We start from the raw sequence: 16,989 nt of genomic DNA on the forward strand, positions 1-16,989 counted from the left end.
ACTCACAAGTTCAATGAATACAACTCAGATTCAATATAAGTTTCTAGCACATACGTTGGATTATTTGTTGTATTACTGCTCATTAAATGTTGCACTCACATGTCACAGCAAGGTCTTTGTTGTCTCGGCCTTTATCAAAGGTGAAAATTCAAGGCATACATCCAAATATCTAATCATATCTAATAGCTGAGAAATGAAATTCAAATCATGCAGAGGGCAGAGAAGAAGAATGAGAGAACAGCTGGGTTTTTTTTCTTTGTAAATTCCTAAGTCACAAACCCACACTCAGCAAAAGACAGAGAGGCTGTCAAGGGCAGGGAGAGAGGGAGGGACACTGAAGAAAAGAAGGGGGGGTAAGAAAGAAGGGGCTCACAGAGAGCGCACTGTTAGAGGGGAGAAAAGCGTTGTGTCAACAGCCAGCGTAGGTAGATCACCGGACAAACGCCGCTGTTAGAAGTCATAACGTGGGAAAGAAGTGAGAAACAGAAAGGGAGATTCACACATACGAGGAGGGAAGCGGAGTGTAGCAGGAGAGTGTTGTGACTGTTTGGGCAACAGGAGCTTGTGGAAGCCAGGAAGAGGGCAGCCAAGCTTGAGGAGATGCTGTGAGGAAGCGTGCCAAGTGATGGAGCTTGAAGCAGCCAGCAGGCGGGTGCAATTAGTCAGGTACAGCAATATGTCATCTTTATTATGATTTATTCTCATGTAAAGCTAGATACTGTACTGTTTTATGAGCAATTTAACCATTTTACAGTAAGATATTTATTTGTGCTCCAATATGACTTTATTTATACTTTATTATCTATTGTTTAATGAATTTAAAGTAACTTTCAGGCCTATTATACATTCAGTAGAAAGACTGCAAGGTTAACAGGACTATTAAAAAGCATGGCTGATGTGATGCATTATCTGTGGCTGAAATATTACAGGCCTACTGGGGGACTTTTTCCACAGTTTTGCCTAGCTGTGATATTCCAGCTTTATTTGCACAGCAACTTTTATATCTCCTAAACCTCAACTTTATTCTCTTCTTTGCTGTACAAGAATCCCATGTCTTCATTAGGAAATCTTCTAAGCCAGGCAAATTAGTGTGACACAGCAGCTTACGTCACTGATATACTTATGAAGGTCAAATGTGCTGTGATGATTTTGTTGACATTAAAAGTCATGAGAATGTAAAAGACACGCAAACGTTTTTGTTGATGGAGACGGAGGATATTTTCCCGGGCCGATGTATTCAACATGCTCTGTGTCCAACTTCACATGATGCTCCAGAGTCTTTGGGCACCACAAAGCACACTCTGTGTGGTACACAGACCGACCATTTGTCCTCTCTATCCCTCTTTAGCATTTTAAGTCTTCTCCTCCCCAAGCAAGTGACCCCTGCTGATAATGAAGGAGATTTTCCAAATATTTCACGACACCCACGTAACCCCCAGCAGCTACGAGATTGTTAGTCTCCGTTCTCATCTCCTACAAAGACTTGATTGTTTTCTTTCATTTACTCTGTGTCTCACTTGTGAGGGATCGTGGTTGATTCCGACATAGATTACGGATGCTAATTGTGTCTCTGGGTCACCCACGAGTGCTTGTGGAGGCTCACTGTGAAATGTTTCTCATTACATTTTATCTTCATGTTCATCTGTGTTGTTGTTTCAAGACAGTCAACAATAATTGTACAGTGCATAAACACTATAAGAAGCCTTTTGGGGGGAAAGTTACAGCAGGTGTATCTTAAAGTAGCTGAGAGTCAGTTTTAAAACCTAAATATGAGTTGTTTTCAGTTGTGAGTTTTCATTACATACATATTAAACAAAACATATGCACATATATTCATACATAGGACATATAAACTGCAAATACAGTACACAGAGTTCACCTATATACAATAGAATACATAAATAAATTAGTTTAGAATAAAGAAGACTTGTAAGGAATGTATTTTATGTTAAAATAATATGCAAAGAAGTTTTATATAAATCAATAGTAATGTTAAAAAATGTAATTTTAAGAAATATGACGTGATTCACATCCAAAAAAGAGGGACTTGACTGTGAGTAAAATGCCAAAAATCTCATAACAGACTTCCAATAAATACATTTCCATAAATATATTATGCTGTAAAAGTTCATTATAGCAGAATTGGGTAAGTACAATGTGCAGGTGTGAGAAACATGCTACCGTGTGACCTGAGGCACAGACCCTGCTGATAAATCCTTGTGGTCACGTGTTTGAATAGAAAGCATAAAAGAATGTAGAAACCTCTGACACAGTGAACCCCACCCCTCCCCTCCCTACACATTTGTTTCCGACATGCCAGTTTACGTCCCTTGTACACTCCACACTCTTTTATTTGGGTTTTCTGTACTCGGCAGTCCATAGAGCATGTCTGCAGTTAGGGACGCATTCCAAATCTCGTCTGTCATACCAGCCCTGCCCCTGCTGCCAGATTGGTTTTCACACAGTTCTGGGCCCCTCCCTGCTACCACGGCGACACAGCTGTCACCTGTCAGTTTCATCGTGGGGATGCGCACCGGCCTGTTATGGCTCAAAATAGAATTGTGGGAGAGTTTCGCTGGGAGTGGGAAGATCACAACACAGAGTTTCCGAGAGAATGAACAGTTGACTTGGAAAAAATCTCAGCCATATGGGAATGTGGCATATGTGTGTTTGGAGGCTACAGGGTGCTGTTCATGGGAGTAACTGACTACTTCTACAGAGGGAGAGACTGATTCAGATGGTATTGGTAAGGCCTCATGTCTTAGCCACACTCAGACCAACCAGTCTCAGCTAGTTCATTCAAATGTGTAGGCACAATAGAAGGAGTTGTTGTTCAGCGCTGGTCATGTGTTTTCATAGTTCTGGACAATTTCATGTCATTAGGTTGCTCAGAGTTTGTTATTATGATTATGACTATGACTATTGTGATGGACGTGGATGTTTTTATTATCTAATTTCCTGATTTAATTGAGTTTAATACTATGTAATTCTATGTGCGTGGGCACACTGTAAGATTAAAATGCTGTTAGTAGTAATAGGTTTAGTTTAAGGGCAACCTCTGTAAAAAATTGGACTGGTATGGATCTAAATGTTTTTAATACGTCAAGAGAGATGCTCCAGGATTTGTCCTACTATTTGTGAGTGGGAAATAATAAATGCGTTTCAGTGGTCCAGCTGTGACATTTTCATCTAGCCGTGACATTTCTATGTTGAATCATTTCCCTCTCTCGTCTTCTATTTCTTTCTTCTTCTCATTAATTAATATCTACATAATTGTTTTCAGCTACAGTCTATATGAATATTTCTGTTTCCACTGTAGAATGGATGACCAGGACAGAGTAAGCCAAGCATCAAGCGTGGCCACCATTTCCTTCTTCCCTGTCAATACGGTTTGTTTTTAGTTTTGCTTGTTTGTCATATTTTATGTCAAATTTGCTTGTGTAAATATAACCAACTGTAACATTATTATTAACTTTTTCTGTAACAGGAAAATGATGGAAAGGTACAAGCATTTGGGAAAAGATGCCAGGCTGTAAAAAGAGACCCTAACTATGCTGTGGTCATCAGAGGATGGCTGAACAAAAAAGTAAGATCTTAAACATCAGTGTTGTTTTTGTTTTAGCATTACATGCAGAAGACTGAGTTGATCAAAAAGCCACTAATTAATCTTCCTTCTGCAGGATAGCTCTGGTTTGAAACTATGGAAGAGAAGATGGTTTGTCCTCTCCAACTACTGTTTGTTTTACTATAAAGGTACAGTAGGAACTGTAATTTATAGCCCTGCGCTGGATGAAACTCTCTCATGTGCTCTGAATAAACAACAAAGCATCTTTTTTTCACTCCTTTCCTATCCGCATCAGACAGTAGAGAAGAATCTGTGCTGGGCAGCATCCCACTCCCAAGCTATAAAATCCTATTCTGCACACCACGAGAATGCAAGAACAGAAAGTTCACCTTCAAGGTATTTTGAATTACTTATTCAATTAATGACCTATTATTATTACCTTATGATGACAGGAACATGAGCCATTATCAGATTATATTTATGTACAAAATGTGTGATACACTGATACACTTTGTATGACAGTTGTCTTAGATATTATTTCTAAAATCCAGCTCATCAGGCAAAATTAAATTTAAAAAAACAAAACTTAATTTAGGTACTTAGCTTTATTTGAATTGTTGAAATACTGTGGTAACAATCAGTTTAACCTTTTATGATTTTTATCTTGAGCCACCTTACATTATAATCACAACAATGGCCATACATCCATATTTAGGAGAATAATTGCAGTGTAACATTTGGATAATCTCTGTCAAACTAGGTGGTGCACCAGGGAATGCGCTCTTATTTCTTCAGTGCAGATACTCAGGAGGATATGTTGGGTTGGGTCCGAGCCCTCAGCCAGTCTGCTGCTATGGAGCCGGACAGCTCCATGAACAGGTACAGAGCACTATTCATTGTGAACATGAAGGGTTAAATATTGTCATGCTTGCAACTGGGTGAGCCCCCTTTTTTCCTTTTTTCTCTCTGATCCTTTCAGGCGTTGCTCAAGTTATCAGGATTTCACACAGATAGGTGGCAGCAGTGAATCGGTGGACTTCCCTAAACCCCCTTCTGATGGAGAGGGTCCCTCTCATAAACTGAGGCATGTCAGCAGAACTTTGAGTGAACCGAGTCATCTCAGTGGTGGGAGAATGGGGACATCCTACACAGAGCACAGGGGGAGGAGGAGTGTGCGGCAAAGAAACAGCAGGTTGTCAAGTCATCTCTTTGTGTAAACAACTCATATTTAATGTCCAAGAAATCTTTGTCATACTGTTCTGTTTTCTGTAATGTTTTTGCAGCCCGTCGCCCCGAACACCCAGCCCTTATGATTTCAGCAGAAGAAGAGCTTGTGGTCCAAGCCAGGAAGAAGATTATCTTTACTATATCTCTGGCCAAAACACACCGCCCACACAGTCAGACATCATGGGAACAGGTTCTTTGACCCCAAGAGGGCAGCTGGGATCACGACCTCACACACCAGTAGGAAGGGTTGACATCCGACCCCATGACGAGCTGGGCATGGTGCCACAGACCCTGCACTACTCACCTGCCTCACCTAAACTGGAGTACAAATCCGGCCCTAATACTCCAGTTACAGAAAGGTGGCAGAACATAAGCAAGGTCAGGACTTGTTTGGTTTACTTTCAATAGTTTATTAATAGCCAGAAAAATGTGTATTTGGAGGGGCATTTGGACTATTGCAAATGATCCAAAACACAATTTAATATATTGCTGTAAACTCATTGCGAGATTAACCTGCTATGGGACCCTGTGGCAAAAGTTTATTGTTAGGTCCCTATGGCCCCCTGTTGATTTATGTGACTCACGCCTCACTTTTTCTTGTTTACAGCCCATACCTACATATGGTTCTGTCCATCATATCCAGAGTGGGCGAAGACCTTTGGGAAAGGTGATTTTTAAGTGTCAACTATAAATCTAATAAATAATATATAATATAATATATAATAATAATATAATATTATAATAAAAAAATAATACTAAAACAGATTATTAAAGTCCCCAGAAAGATGGATTTTACTTATCCTGCACACTTGTATAGTTTATCTTACATTACAGTGTTTTCTCTGCTATTCTCAATTGATATTATCTACATGCTCTCTCTTCCTTCAGAGCTGCTCTACAGGGGCACATGCAGATTTACTGCCCCCTTTGCCCCCCTCATCGAGAACTTCACATGCTCCCCTCCCCCCACACCTCCACCACCACCACCATCACCATCACCGCAGCCATTTATCTGTTTGTCTGCTACCACCAGCTATGGTACAGCCTGCCCTGCTGCTCTCTGTGTTTTTATGGTGTCTTCTGTGGTACAATTATACAACTGTCAGTGGTGTTGTGGTGTTTTTATTTGTGTTATGTCCCCTAAAGAAATTGTGTTTATGTTGTACTGTTGTCTAACTATGCAGACTTATAACAGAGGGACTGTAATTTTTAACAGTAAGATCAACAGTACCTTTTCATATTGTCCTGTACTGTTATGTGTGTGTCATTGACTTGTCTAATGTCCAATGTCACTGTACTGTATTGTCACTAATGTCTGTTTTGCTGTGTCAGTTTTTATTTTTGACTAATAAATCATATATTCTTTTAATGGCAGAATTATATCCAAAAGGCATCAAATGTATATATGTGTGTTTTGTCTGATTATATGAATATTGTCATTATTATGCTAAATGTAATTACATTAAGCTATTGTTCGCTAAATTAAAATTGTCTCTTGACATGTCTTTTGCTACAAATTCATGATCAAACATATAAAACATGGCTGTGGCATCTGTGTTTGTCTCTTCCAGAGTGCTTAAGCTTGTGCTGTGATCTATTGAAAGACAAAACCTAATCTTCACATTCAAGCACATTAAAGTATCAAATTAACTAAAATAAGTATTAACTTTTGTGAGAACATACATTTCATTTAAAAAAAGATTCTAAATTAGTTCATAAAGTTTACAATCACATATCAATAAAGGAATGTAGTCATGAAAAAGCAACGTCAAAAAAAGCACTGTTTTTAAAGAGGTACTGTTTAACGATTATGACCTGAATGCTTTTCAGGCCCCAAAGCCAGACCAGAGGGAAATCCCACCAGTCAGACCCCTTGAGAGTGATGCAGATGTGAGTACTCCAGTTTTATTAAATATTGTATTTAAAATGTTTCTCTCTGAGTAGACATCAGTTTGATTTTCCCTCTTCAGGCTGTGTTGACAAGGTTGTGTGGGTGTGACAAGCTGCTACAGTCGCTGTCTGTAGAACTGGCCCAGCTACAAATGGATAAGGTCAGTAGGCTAAACTTAATATTTACTATTGTACCCAGCTCATGAAAGCACACCTTACCCGTATTATGGTAAATATCTGCATATTGTGCTTCTCAAAATGAGCTACTAGTGTTCTGTTACAGGACAGTGTCCAGTGTGCGTTAGAAGTGTCCAGACTGCAGCTGGAGGAGTGGAACAGTCAGGGGCCCCAGGCCCAGGAGGAGGCACTGACCCAGAAGGCTTTGCTCCAAGAAGATCTAGTCACAATTCGGGCCAGAATGTGTGACGTATCATTGGTGTGTAAGATAAGATATCAGGGGGCAAAAAACCCAGATGGGTGACTGATGTAATACTTATGAGATTAATCATCAAATAGCAGAGTGATATGGATATGTGCACACACAATACATTAGCTTGTTGTTTTACTCATGTTTTTGTGTCTTCTGTATTATAATGATTTTTTGTGGTATTGACTGTAAAGAAGTCTGTCTCTATACTTTTATCTAGGAAATGGAGCGGGTTTGGAGTCAATATGAGAGAATGGAGAGTGAACTGTCTGTTATTCGTTCACACCTTCAGCACATCTGTCACTTTGGAATGCCACAGGTAAATTCACACTACAAACTGGATGCTTTTTAAAAGAAAAAATGTTTAAACAATACATTCAGCTTGGATAACATAGTTTATTGCATCTATTAAAATGCATTTCCACCTTTGGTGATCTACACTCTTAAACAGAGACAAACATTTTAAAAACATTTGTTTAAGGTTGAAAGTTAAGGTGCTTTTGACATACTGTATGTTCATAGTGTTAAGGCTTGTGCTTGAAGACATTTCACTGGAAACGTTTCTCTCTTTCTTACCAGGAGCAGTCTCAGGCCCAGAGAGAGCTGTGGATGATGGAAGACATTCTCGCTGGACTGAAGGTCAACAGGGATCAATTTCGCTTCCTGCTGGGACTACAGAGGCACCACAGTAAGTCTTAACTCCTCTTCACTGTAATGCTTAAAGTCTGTTGTGGTGTTGGTGGTGGTGTCACCATTGTGCTTTAACATTATAACAGTATAGTTCTGCCTGATCCTTTTAGAGCAGTTTTTCAGCAGCATTTAACACAAAACAAAAGCAGAGATTAACAACCAATGTGGTGATAACAAAGAGATATCAACATAGACACTGCAACTCTTAAAACATGTACGACACGTGGTAAACATTTTGAATCAAGAGTTTTGTATAAAACAGAAATATTATACAGCACATTTACTATTATCTATAAATCATTTTTATATGTAGATGGATCAAGCAGAAATGTGTGAACATCTGAATAAATAAGATGAAGTGAATCCATTCAAGCTGAAATGTTTTAAAATTCAACCATCTTATCAGCCTAAATCAAAAGGCTTAACTGCAGAGGAGCCTAGCAGTTAGGCTGAATGAAATCTTTGCACACAGGAAGTGATGAAAGAGACTGAATTATACCCTTCATTCATCACCTCCACCAGCCAATATTAAAATCAAAGCCTAAGGACTCAAGTGTACTGATTGCATACATTTTGGTTTTGAAGTCTTGAAGATTCAAACAGTTACCGGACACTGCCATTTGGGGCTGCCAATGCACAAAGTTGCCTTGTTCATCTTGATTATGCACAATGAAACCTAACAATAGACTAACAGTGTCTTCACATTGACCTTTTCTGTCTCCCCCTCAGTGTTCCAGCCGACAGCCCCACATCCCGGATCTCCTGGCTCTCCTGGCTCTCCAACTGAGAGACTGCACAGTGGACTGCCAATGGTAGGACTCCTGTCCATTGTTCCTTTGTCAATGACCTTTGAAGTATACTCTGTGCTTATGGAACAAACATGAAATTGGTGTTCAGCCCTTTGACAAGGCAAACGTTAAATCCATCAGCTGGCTAGATCTTTGAGGCCGAAAGGTGTTTTTATACAATATGCACACTGTGCTTTAAATGCTTTAACATGCATCTGGTGCATCTAGTTATTTGAATGTGGCTATATTTTTGGATGTCACAATATTAGGCTACTGGTAGAATTCACTATACTTTCTCATCAAAACAGCAGAATCTGTATCTTTTGTCATTGCTTTACAGTTTTCCTCACTATGCTTCCTGCAGGATGTAGAACAAGAGCCTCCAATCCGCCCACCGTTACCCCAGGAGCTACAGGAAAGCAACCAGAGCAGGGACCACAGCCACGGCTGGACAGAGTCACCATATGAGGTGGAAATGATCAAAATTCTCATTAAATACTGGCAATGACCATTCCAGGTTTGATGACCCTTTCTTTATATTTTAATGTGTGTTTTCCAGAGGATCTACAGCCACTCTGCAGATCCAGTACACGAAAGAGGAAACAACCAGCCTGACCTCCTTAATGTGAAAGCACAGAAAGACACATCCGGTTAGCACATACATAATTAAAATACAAATAGAATAACTATAAAGAGGGATATTGATACAATGAGCATTGGATTCATGATTTGTCTAATCTAATAAACAGCTTTTATAGGTGTTTTATTCAAGAGATTCAAATATATTCCCCAGTGGCTTTGTTTTGTCTTCCACCCTCATATTTCCTGTTTTAACACCATTTCTCTTTCTCCCTGTCACTCTCTCCTCCCACCCATCCTCTCACTTCTTCCATCCTTCTACTCCTCTTTCCTCCATTTTCATCTCATCTTTAGAATCCCAGTCTAGCTCAAAGTGGATCACACAAGATACAATGAACCAATCAAGCAAGGTTTGATTCTTCATAATTTCCTGTATGCTGAGATGAGTGTGCTGGTTGACTAGATCTGGATGTATTACAATATGATCCAAACGCTCCAAATATAGAAGCAGTCAAAGCTGATTTTCTCATTGCAATGACAGCCAAATTCCAATTCTTTGATTCTCTCATCTTCCTTGCAATTAGGGCATGTTGCAGTGCCTATTTGAGACAGGAGGGGGAGGCAGAGGCTCATATCTCAGTGGCTCAGTCTTCTGACTTCTGCCACCCAACCCCCCTTTCTCACATGCATGCACATATATGTGCATACATAAGCTGTATATGAACATGCAAATGCAAGCAGGCACATATACTCCTCTGCAAAAACAAATGCACATTCAACCATAAAAATAAGATATTTGTGGTTTATTTAACAGTATTCCTAAATTCAGCTCATAAGTGAGTCATGCCAATGTTCTAAATAGCCTATATCTTTCCTAGAAGATCAAGATGAGTGAAGAGGAGCAGATTGAGAGGATGAAGAGGAATCAGGAGAGGATGACTAACAGGAAGAAACCCCCCATACCTTCTCCTGGTGCCCAAACCCAGAGTCAAAGTGCAGACATACAAGAGGAGGTTTGCTAAATCATTAATCAATATAACTGATTAAATCAAGTCATTATATGACATAACAAATATGCATTTACCATCTATCCATTTTCTATTATCCTTTATCCTAGCCCCCCTTTCCTTTAAGAGTGACACGAGTTGTAACAGCAGTACTGCCGTCCTCTCTTGTGGCCAGACGGGTTTCTGTTGAGGATCCCCCAGCTGAGCTTGACACTCCGCTGCCTGAGCAGATCCCACCTGAGATGCAGCAGAGCCTCGCCGAGCAGAGTAAAAAAATGTTGAACAAGCCGCCCAGGCGGTTAATGATAGACAGCCCTGATCAAAGCCGGTCCTCAGCAGAGATGCACCAGGATCAGCCCGTTAAAAATACAAGCAGACAGCAACATCAGAGGGTATCCAGGACCTCCAAGAGGGAGTCACGGCTAGAAATGATCAGAGCTGAGCCTACAGACACCTCAAGGGCCCAAGTTCGAAACCAAGCAGGTTTAGGAAACGTAAGCATGAGTTCCAATATCAGAGTAAGAAGAAATAAAAATAAATCAAGTGAAAGACTGACATGATTTAAGTGCAACATAGACAGTCAGAAAGATGAGATCCTTACATTTTCTACTATCATTTGCTATATGTAATTAATGGCTCAAAAATAATAAGTGGCATTGATATGATGTGCATTCAAATGTGAAACTGCTTGAACAGGCAGAGCAGCGGCACTCTGCCCTCCTGACCCTTGACATGGACCCTGAACTCTGTATGACCCCTGAGCAGCGAGAGGCCAAACTCAGACGTGTGGAACGAATACGGGAGAGAGTCATACAAAGGTGGGATTCGCTGTGTCATTTTTATATTGAAATGTTTGCCTTTATGGGATCTAGGTAGATGACGCTCTACAAATCATCTATCTATCTATCTATCTATCTATCTATCTATCTATCTATCTATCTATCTATCTATCTATCTATCTATCTATCTATCTATCTATCTATCTATCTATCTATCTATCTATCTATCTATCTATCTATCTATCTATCTATGTATGTATGTATGTATGTATGTATGTATGTATGTATGTATGTATGTATGTATGTATGTATCTATCTATCTATCTATCTATCTATCTATCTATCTATCTATCTATCTATCTATCTATCTATCTATCTATCTATCTATCTATCTATCTATCTATCTATCTATCTATCTATCTATCTATCTATCAGCGCAGTCAGAGAGAGTGCCACAGCACACAATCAGCTGCCAGGCAGGAGGGAGGGGCAGAAGGTCCACCAGGTGCCCCATGACGCAGCTAGAAAGCACAAGGCGACATCAGGTATTTATTTCCAATGCATAATCAATAAGTAAAGTATTATGTTTAAGATCAAGCTGCTAAATTGAGGCAACAATTAAATGTATTTCAACTGTGATCCTGGTTTAAGTTACGTTTGTGATCTGTCAAACTTTGTTCAGTTGTTCTTTACTTGCTGTTAGCTATTAGCGTAACTGACAGCCAAATTCTGCCCTGTTTTCTCTTCTCAGACCATGTATCTAATGATGGTTGCTGTGGGAATAACCTCAGGAGTTCTTCATGTTATAGTCCTGCAGAACTTGGGCCTCCTAGTTGTATATCTCAGGATGAAGATAAACAGCGTCGGCATGTAAACGATCCTAAAAGCCAAGTGAAGTTTGGGAACAAAACACAATGTAAAGATTGCAGTGGGAGAACACAGGTTGCCAAAACTAAAGTCAAGCATCCAGCTTCACCGTATCATATCTCGTCTATGACTGTTTACCAGAAAGATGGAAGCAAGGGATTTACAAGTGGGAAGGATGGAGAGAGGCAAGAGTTTGACACACCTGATGCTGCTGCTGCTGATGAAAATAATTATCCATCATCCGATCTGAGAGCCAAATGGTTCCTCTCCACCAACCAGTGGCAAGGATTCATACCTCTGCAGATCCCTGGCATTGAGACATTGTACAATGAGGCAGTATCAGACAGTGAGAACCAACCAGCATGCCCTGATGATGGGAATGAACCCAATGAAATGTCAGCCACAGTCAGTCAAAGCTTGGAGAAAATGAAAGAAAATCATTCTCTTTTCTACAAGATTGCATGTGACATCAGCATCTCAGACTCAGACATAACAAGGAATGATGGGAATTCAAATGCCCAAACAGCATCCAGGCCAGAAGAGGAAGAACTGATAATCGCTGAATCTGTGGAAGATGAAGTGACTCACAATGTTGGGACATCTGTCCAAGAGAGCAAGAACTCCAACCTAAGTTTGCAATCAGATGTTAATGACAAGGGTCTGTCAACTAATAAGAAAGTCCAATATTCAACACCAGGAACAGAGGACAAAGCAGCGTTAAATACCTCAGCCAGTCCAGCAAGAGAGGCATGTATTTATGAAGAGATTCCCCAAAAAGAGTGTGAGGACACCCCAAGGCAAGAATGCCAGTTGAAAGTCAAAGAAAATAACCATGGAGTCTCAGATCAGGACAATGATTCTGATCAGGCCCTGGATGAAAATGCAAAGACAAAAGAAGAGAACAGTGTGACAAAAGAGTCAGACGAAAGGAAGGTAGAGCGAGAGAGGTGTGAAGAGCCGAAGAAATCTAGTAGTTTACGTGAAGAAGACAAACATACAGTCCAGGAACGAGGCAACAACAACTCCATCACTTCATCCAGCTCTCTGGATGAGGGCAGACGTGTGATTCGGAGTGCCTCTTTTGGAAAGGCGCGAGTAACAGTATTAAGGACAAGTTTGTAGAAGCAAGAACAATGAGGGCTTAAGGAGCTTAAATGGACAGACTTGTGAAGGACAAGAACACAGTTAAGTGATTTATGGTAAAGGAAAAGGCCTGAGGAGAAGGACTTTAAGTGACTGAAGAAATTTGGACCTAACTTTGAGTTGAAAATGGTAAAATGGGAACATATAATATCAGAAATAGACATGATGTTTGGAAAACTTGAACATCTCCATTATTCATAATATGCCATTTAATAAAATAAAAAGTCTTAAGTATTTTAGCAAAACAGAAACTATGTATGCACATAGTGTTGCTCTTGCAGTTGACCTTATATAAAGTTGCAGTCAAATACATCCCCAGTATTTGAAGTTAACACTTTCATTCCTCTCACTATATGTATCTAACATGAAGCTAAATGGATGGCTGCTTATAGGTGGCAACATAACCCTGTTAGCCTGTTATTGTCATGTAACAAAATGTGTTCGTGTTTTGTATCTCAAATATCCTAATTAATAAACATGCTGTGTGCCACATGGAGACCCCAGCTCCTGCTTTATATGCACAAGAAAACATATTTATGTTTCTCTCTCATTTCATACATCCTTTTTTCCCCTCAATGAAGGTCCCCAGGGTGCTCGGGTGCTTCTCTCTGACAAGACCTGATGCAGAATTACACAGAGCCACTGAAAACGCCTTTGTCACTTTAAATCCTTGCCATGTCTCAGTCGATGACATCATTGTCTGAGAACACATTACATCACCCCTTCCCAGGCTCTCTCTCTTAAAGACAGCACCACCTTATGTTTACTGAGCTGCACACACGTATGCACACACATACACACGCACACAGACTCGCTTATCTGTTTACAATTGTGATATCAATATCAGCATGCATATTAATAACAGTCTTGAGATTAGATTGTATGCGTGGGCTAGTGAATTCATATTGTGTGAATGTGATTGCATTAAGGGCAGCATTCATGGATATGGCTAATTCCATAAATGTATTACACAGTTACAAGTTGGAAATGAGATGCAACAACATCCACTTTAAACATGTTCCTGCCATGATAAAATGATTATTGTCATGCTTTCTCAACCACACGGCAGACATTAAATGCATTGCTGACATCATTTGCATTAAGAGCTTGTGTCTTTTTTGACATTTATATCTCAAACATACATGTCAAAGGGGGTAATGTGAGCCTCACAATATGCACATAATTGTGATTTATGGAAACTGCCCCCATACAATTACAGTGGTGCATATAAAGTTTGATTATTGATATATTTCTTTAGCTTTTCTCATGGTGTGAAAGTGGGCCTACAGCACGCCCCCCCCCCCCCCCCCCCCCCCCCCCCCCCCACACACACACACACAGATGCAGCTTTCTTTTGCAAGAGTACACTGCAGATATTTAAGATTTACTAAATATCTTGTGCACATTCTTTACCCTATATACTGTATTTCCATTAAATAATGAGCTATTTGTGGATTTGGGATGTGACTACAGTTAAAAAAATAGCCAGTATGGCATATTTGCAAGTAAAACGTCTGTCAGTTAGTTTGCCCTAGTCTCCGGTATACATACACGCTGTATAATTAAGCAGGGGTTTGATTGAACTGTGTGTGTGTGTGTGTGTGTGTGTGTGTGTGTGTGTGTGTGTGTGTGTGTGTGTGTATGTGTGTGCGCGCGCAAGAGAGAGAGAGAGAGAGAGAGAGAGAGAGAGAGAGAGAGAGAGAGAGAGAGAGAGAGAGAGAGAGAGAGAGAGCGTGCGCGCGCGTAAATCACAGAGATGCGGAGAATGCTGAGAGAATGTTTCTTTAAGACCCATTACCTTCCAATCCGACAGAGGGGGAGTCAGTGGTAAGGTGGCGTATCGTCTCTCTCCGCGTCCCCCCTCCTCGCCGTTTACATGTGGAAAAGAGAGACAGAAAGGGGGAAAAACACACATACAGTAGGCTGTATAATCTGGTTCGGATGAGGGGCGCAGACACCGAAGCACGAACCGTGGAGATGGACCTAAGGAATATTTGACATCAAACATGGACACTACAGGCTCCCCGCGATGACTGTGGTAAGGATGCAACTTCACACCGCCCCATCGCAACCGCGCTTCCGTTGATAAGGAAAATAATATTCACTGGAGGACGCAGATGGGGGAAATATGCATGCACAAATGTATAAGAGGAGAGGGGTGGGGGGCGGTGTACCATTTGAATAACTGCAAATAGGCGTATATTAAATAGACTTTGCAACGCTCGGTGCTTATGTCAGTGTCAGGCATTGACAGGTGTGTTGGCAGCACACAGCACGATTTATTTAGGGCGCGCTTGCTCGCTCCCGTTTGCATATACAGTTAGGTGAGGTGCCTACTTGAGGAAAGAGGGGAAGAGAGAAAGAGAAAGAGAGAGAGTCCTCATAAGATCATAAGATGCCACTGTATATTGGCCTACTATGTGTTGCTCGTAATTAATCATGGCTGTAACTAAGCCTTTGCCGCTGGGAGCTTTGTAGTCAAACCTCCCAGTTCGCTTCACTGCTGGCTGTCACTGGGCCTTATGGAGTTGCTTATAATTCTATAATGTCTGAAGAGGGCAGGCCCATTACTGAAAATGTGCGATGTGCATTTTTTTTCTTTTTTTGGGGGGGGGGCATCCTCCTCCTGACGTGATGCTTTCCACAGCCTCAACCGACCAGGATGTCTAAAGAGGAGATATCTCCTTCCTGTTTGCTTTAATTGTCATTTTTAAAGCAGATTTTTTTGTTGTTGAGATTACTCCAATACACACAACTCCAATGCAAGCCATTTACTAGAAGAATGCTGTGTGCGTGCCCGTGCGCGCTGGTGCGCCTACCATCGAATGGTCTTTTCCTCCATACATCCAGAAATGGAGGTAGCCACACAGATTGTAGTCGACCTGTCATCCGGAGAGAGCCTCGTCATTTTCCCATTAGCCCAGTGTGTCAGTGTGGATGCCAGTGGAAATAAAAGCGTTTGATTCCAGATCCCGGTGCTTTCATTCCCTTTACCCAGCTGCCGACAATCACTTATCGATTCCAATGATGCGTTTCTTGTCCAGGGGGTACCGTTTCATGGTATTAAGATATGAGGTGGGGAAGGAGGGGGAGGCGCGTTCATTATGTTATATGCTCTGCTTTTATTGAAATGCCAAGAATGCCTCCGACATGCGTGCATTCTTTAGCTGGGGAGATGATTTCACAGTTAGCAGGGTGTAAAAACCAATGGCGGAGACTCTTTCTTTAGTTTTCATTGTCGGCGGCTGTGGGAGCCTGCAAACCCCTCTCCCCGCCCCAGTGTCTGGTGGAAGAGAGCTGTTTTTGCTGCTGTCTCTCTTTCTTTCTTTCTTTCTCTCTCTCTCTCTCTCTCTCTCTCTCTCTCTCTCTCTCTCTCTCTCTCTCTCTCTCTCTCTCTCTCTCTCTCTCTCTCTCTCCCTCAAACACACACACATACACACACATGGCTATGCTATTTTACTTTGCCCATTTTTCAGAGACAAGGAATATTTTAGTAACATGATACACAGCCTAATTGGAGGCCTTGTCCTAATTGGTCATCTTGCAACCAGATACTATAAAGCCAGTCTATCCACTATAGGGTAGGTGGCTACAAAGAAGGATTCAGTGTGACTGTTTATGATGGTGACGATGATGATGATGATGATGATGTGTGGGCAATCATAATATGGAAACACCCACATGTGAACTAACACATATTCACACATAACTTGATCGATTTCCACTCCAATGGCACTGTGACATGAGCTCAGCCTTTACACCAATTAATTCAATGCAGCTTCTTGTTAATATAGCTATGCGTTAAAGAAAAATGTTATCACCAGCTCATTGTTTCCAAGCTACATATCTTCTAGCCCCTAAGCTCTGGTTTCTACAGCAGTAAGCATTCAAAGAAAATGTCTCAATAATGCTCATAAAGCTGTATAATGTTGCAGTGTGGCATGATGACCTCGTCTATTCTAGTGTGTTTTTAGCAAACTACACATGGAGTGCGCTCTCTCTCTCTCTCTCTCTCTCTTGAACACAC

At 40.8% G+C, this 16,989-nt stretch overlaps 2 protein-coding genes and 1 long non-coding RNA gene across 3 annotated transcripts in view; all 3 read left to right on the top strand.

Annotated features, from left to right (window-relative positions):
* The first annotated feature begins 631 nt into the window (after nucleotides 1–631).
* LOC134003337 (uncharacterized) lies at nucleotides 632–3,531 on the top strand. Its single transcript, XR_009927633.1, has 3 exons — nucleotides 632–666; nucleotides 3,320–3,389; nucleotides 3,488–3,531. It is a non-coding gene; the product is annotated as an uncharacterized LOC134003337 (long non-coding RNA).
* A 185-nt stretch (nucleotides 3,532–3,716) lies between these two features.
* si:ch211-234p6.5 (pleckstrin homology domain-containing family A member 4) lies at nucleotides 3,717–11,049 on the top strand. Its single transcript, XM_062443215.1, has 20 exons — nucleotides 3,717–3,753; nucleotides 3,861–3,961; nucleotides 4,326–4,444; nucleotides 4,545–4,757; nucleotides 4,849–5,170; nucleotides 5,400–5,459; nucleotides 5,681–5,830; nucleotides 6,623–6,682; nucleotides 6,763–6,843; nucleotides 6,966–7,118; nucleotides 7,330–7,428; nucleotides 7,689–7,797; nucleotides 8,529–8,611; nucleotides 8,952–9,056; nucleotides 9,147–9,237; nucleotides 9,521–9,576; nucleotides 10,045–10,179; nucleotides 10,284–10,667; nucleotides 10,870–10,991; nucleotides 11,046–11,049. Exons 3-20 carry the CDS (start codon nucleotides 4,341–4,343, stop codon nucleotides 11,047–11,049), a joined length of 2,331 nt encoding a protein of 776 aa, XP_062299199.1. The 5' UTR covers nucleotides 3,717–3,753; nucleotides 3,861–3,961; nucleotides 4,326–4,340.
* Nucleotides 11,050–11,387: 338 nt separating this feature from the next.
* Nucleotides 11,388–16,989, top strand: part of LOC134003864 (uncharacterized) — a 6,752-nt gene continuing 1,150 nt past the window's right edge. Inside the window, exons 1-2 of the mRNA XM_062443216.1 lie at nucleotides 11,388–11,497; nucleotides 11,704–12,914. Of these exons, the coding sequence (XP_062299200.1) occupies nucleotides 11,946–12,914 (969 nt within the window). The 5' untranslated portion in view covers nucleotides 11,388–11,497; nucleotides 11,704–11,945. The remainder of the gene's footprint in view (nucleotides 11,498–11,703; nucleotides 12,915–16,989) is intronic.

The sequence above is a fragment of the Scomber scombrus genome, chromosome 21, assembly GCF_963691925.1.
Source record: "Scomber scombrus chromosome 21, fScoSco1.1, whole genome shotgun sequence".
Taxonomy (NCBI): Eukaryota; Metazoa; Chordata; class Actinopteri; order Scombriformes; family Scombridae; genus Scomber; species Scomber scombrus.

Coding starts and splice junctions, on each gene's coding strand:
- si:ch211-234p6.5 (XM_062443215.1), top strand. CDS start 4,341: ATGCGCTCTTATTTCTTCAGTGCAGATACTCAGGAGGATATGTTGGGT. Junction 9,577..10,044: donor CAATGAACCAATCAAGCAAG/GTTTGATTCTTC, acceptor TATCTTTCCTAG/AAGATCAAGATGAGTGAAGA. Junction 10,180..10,283: donor GTGCAGACATACAAGAGGAG/GTTTGCTAAATC, acceptor CCTTTATCCTAG/CCCCCCTTTCCTTTAAGAGT.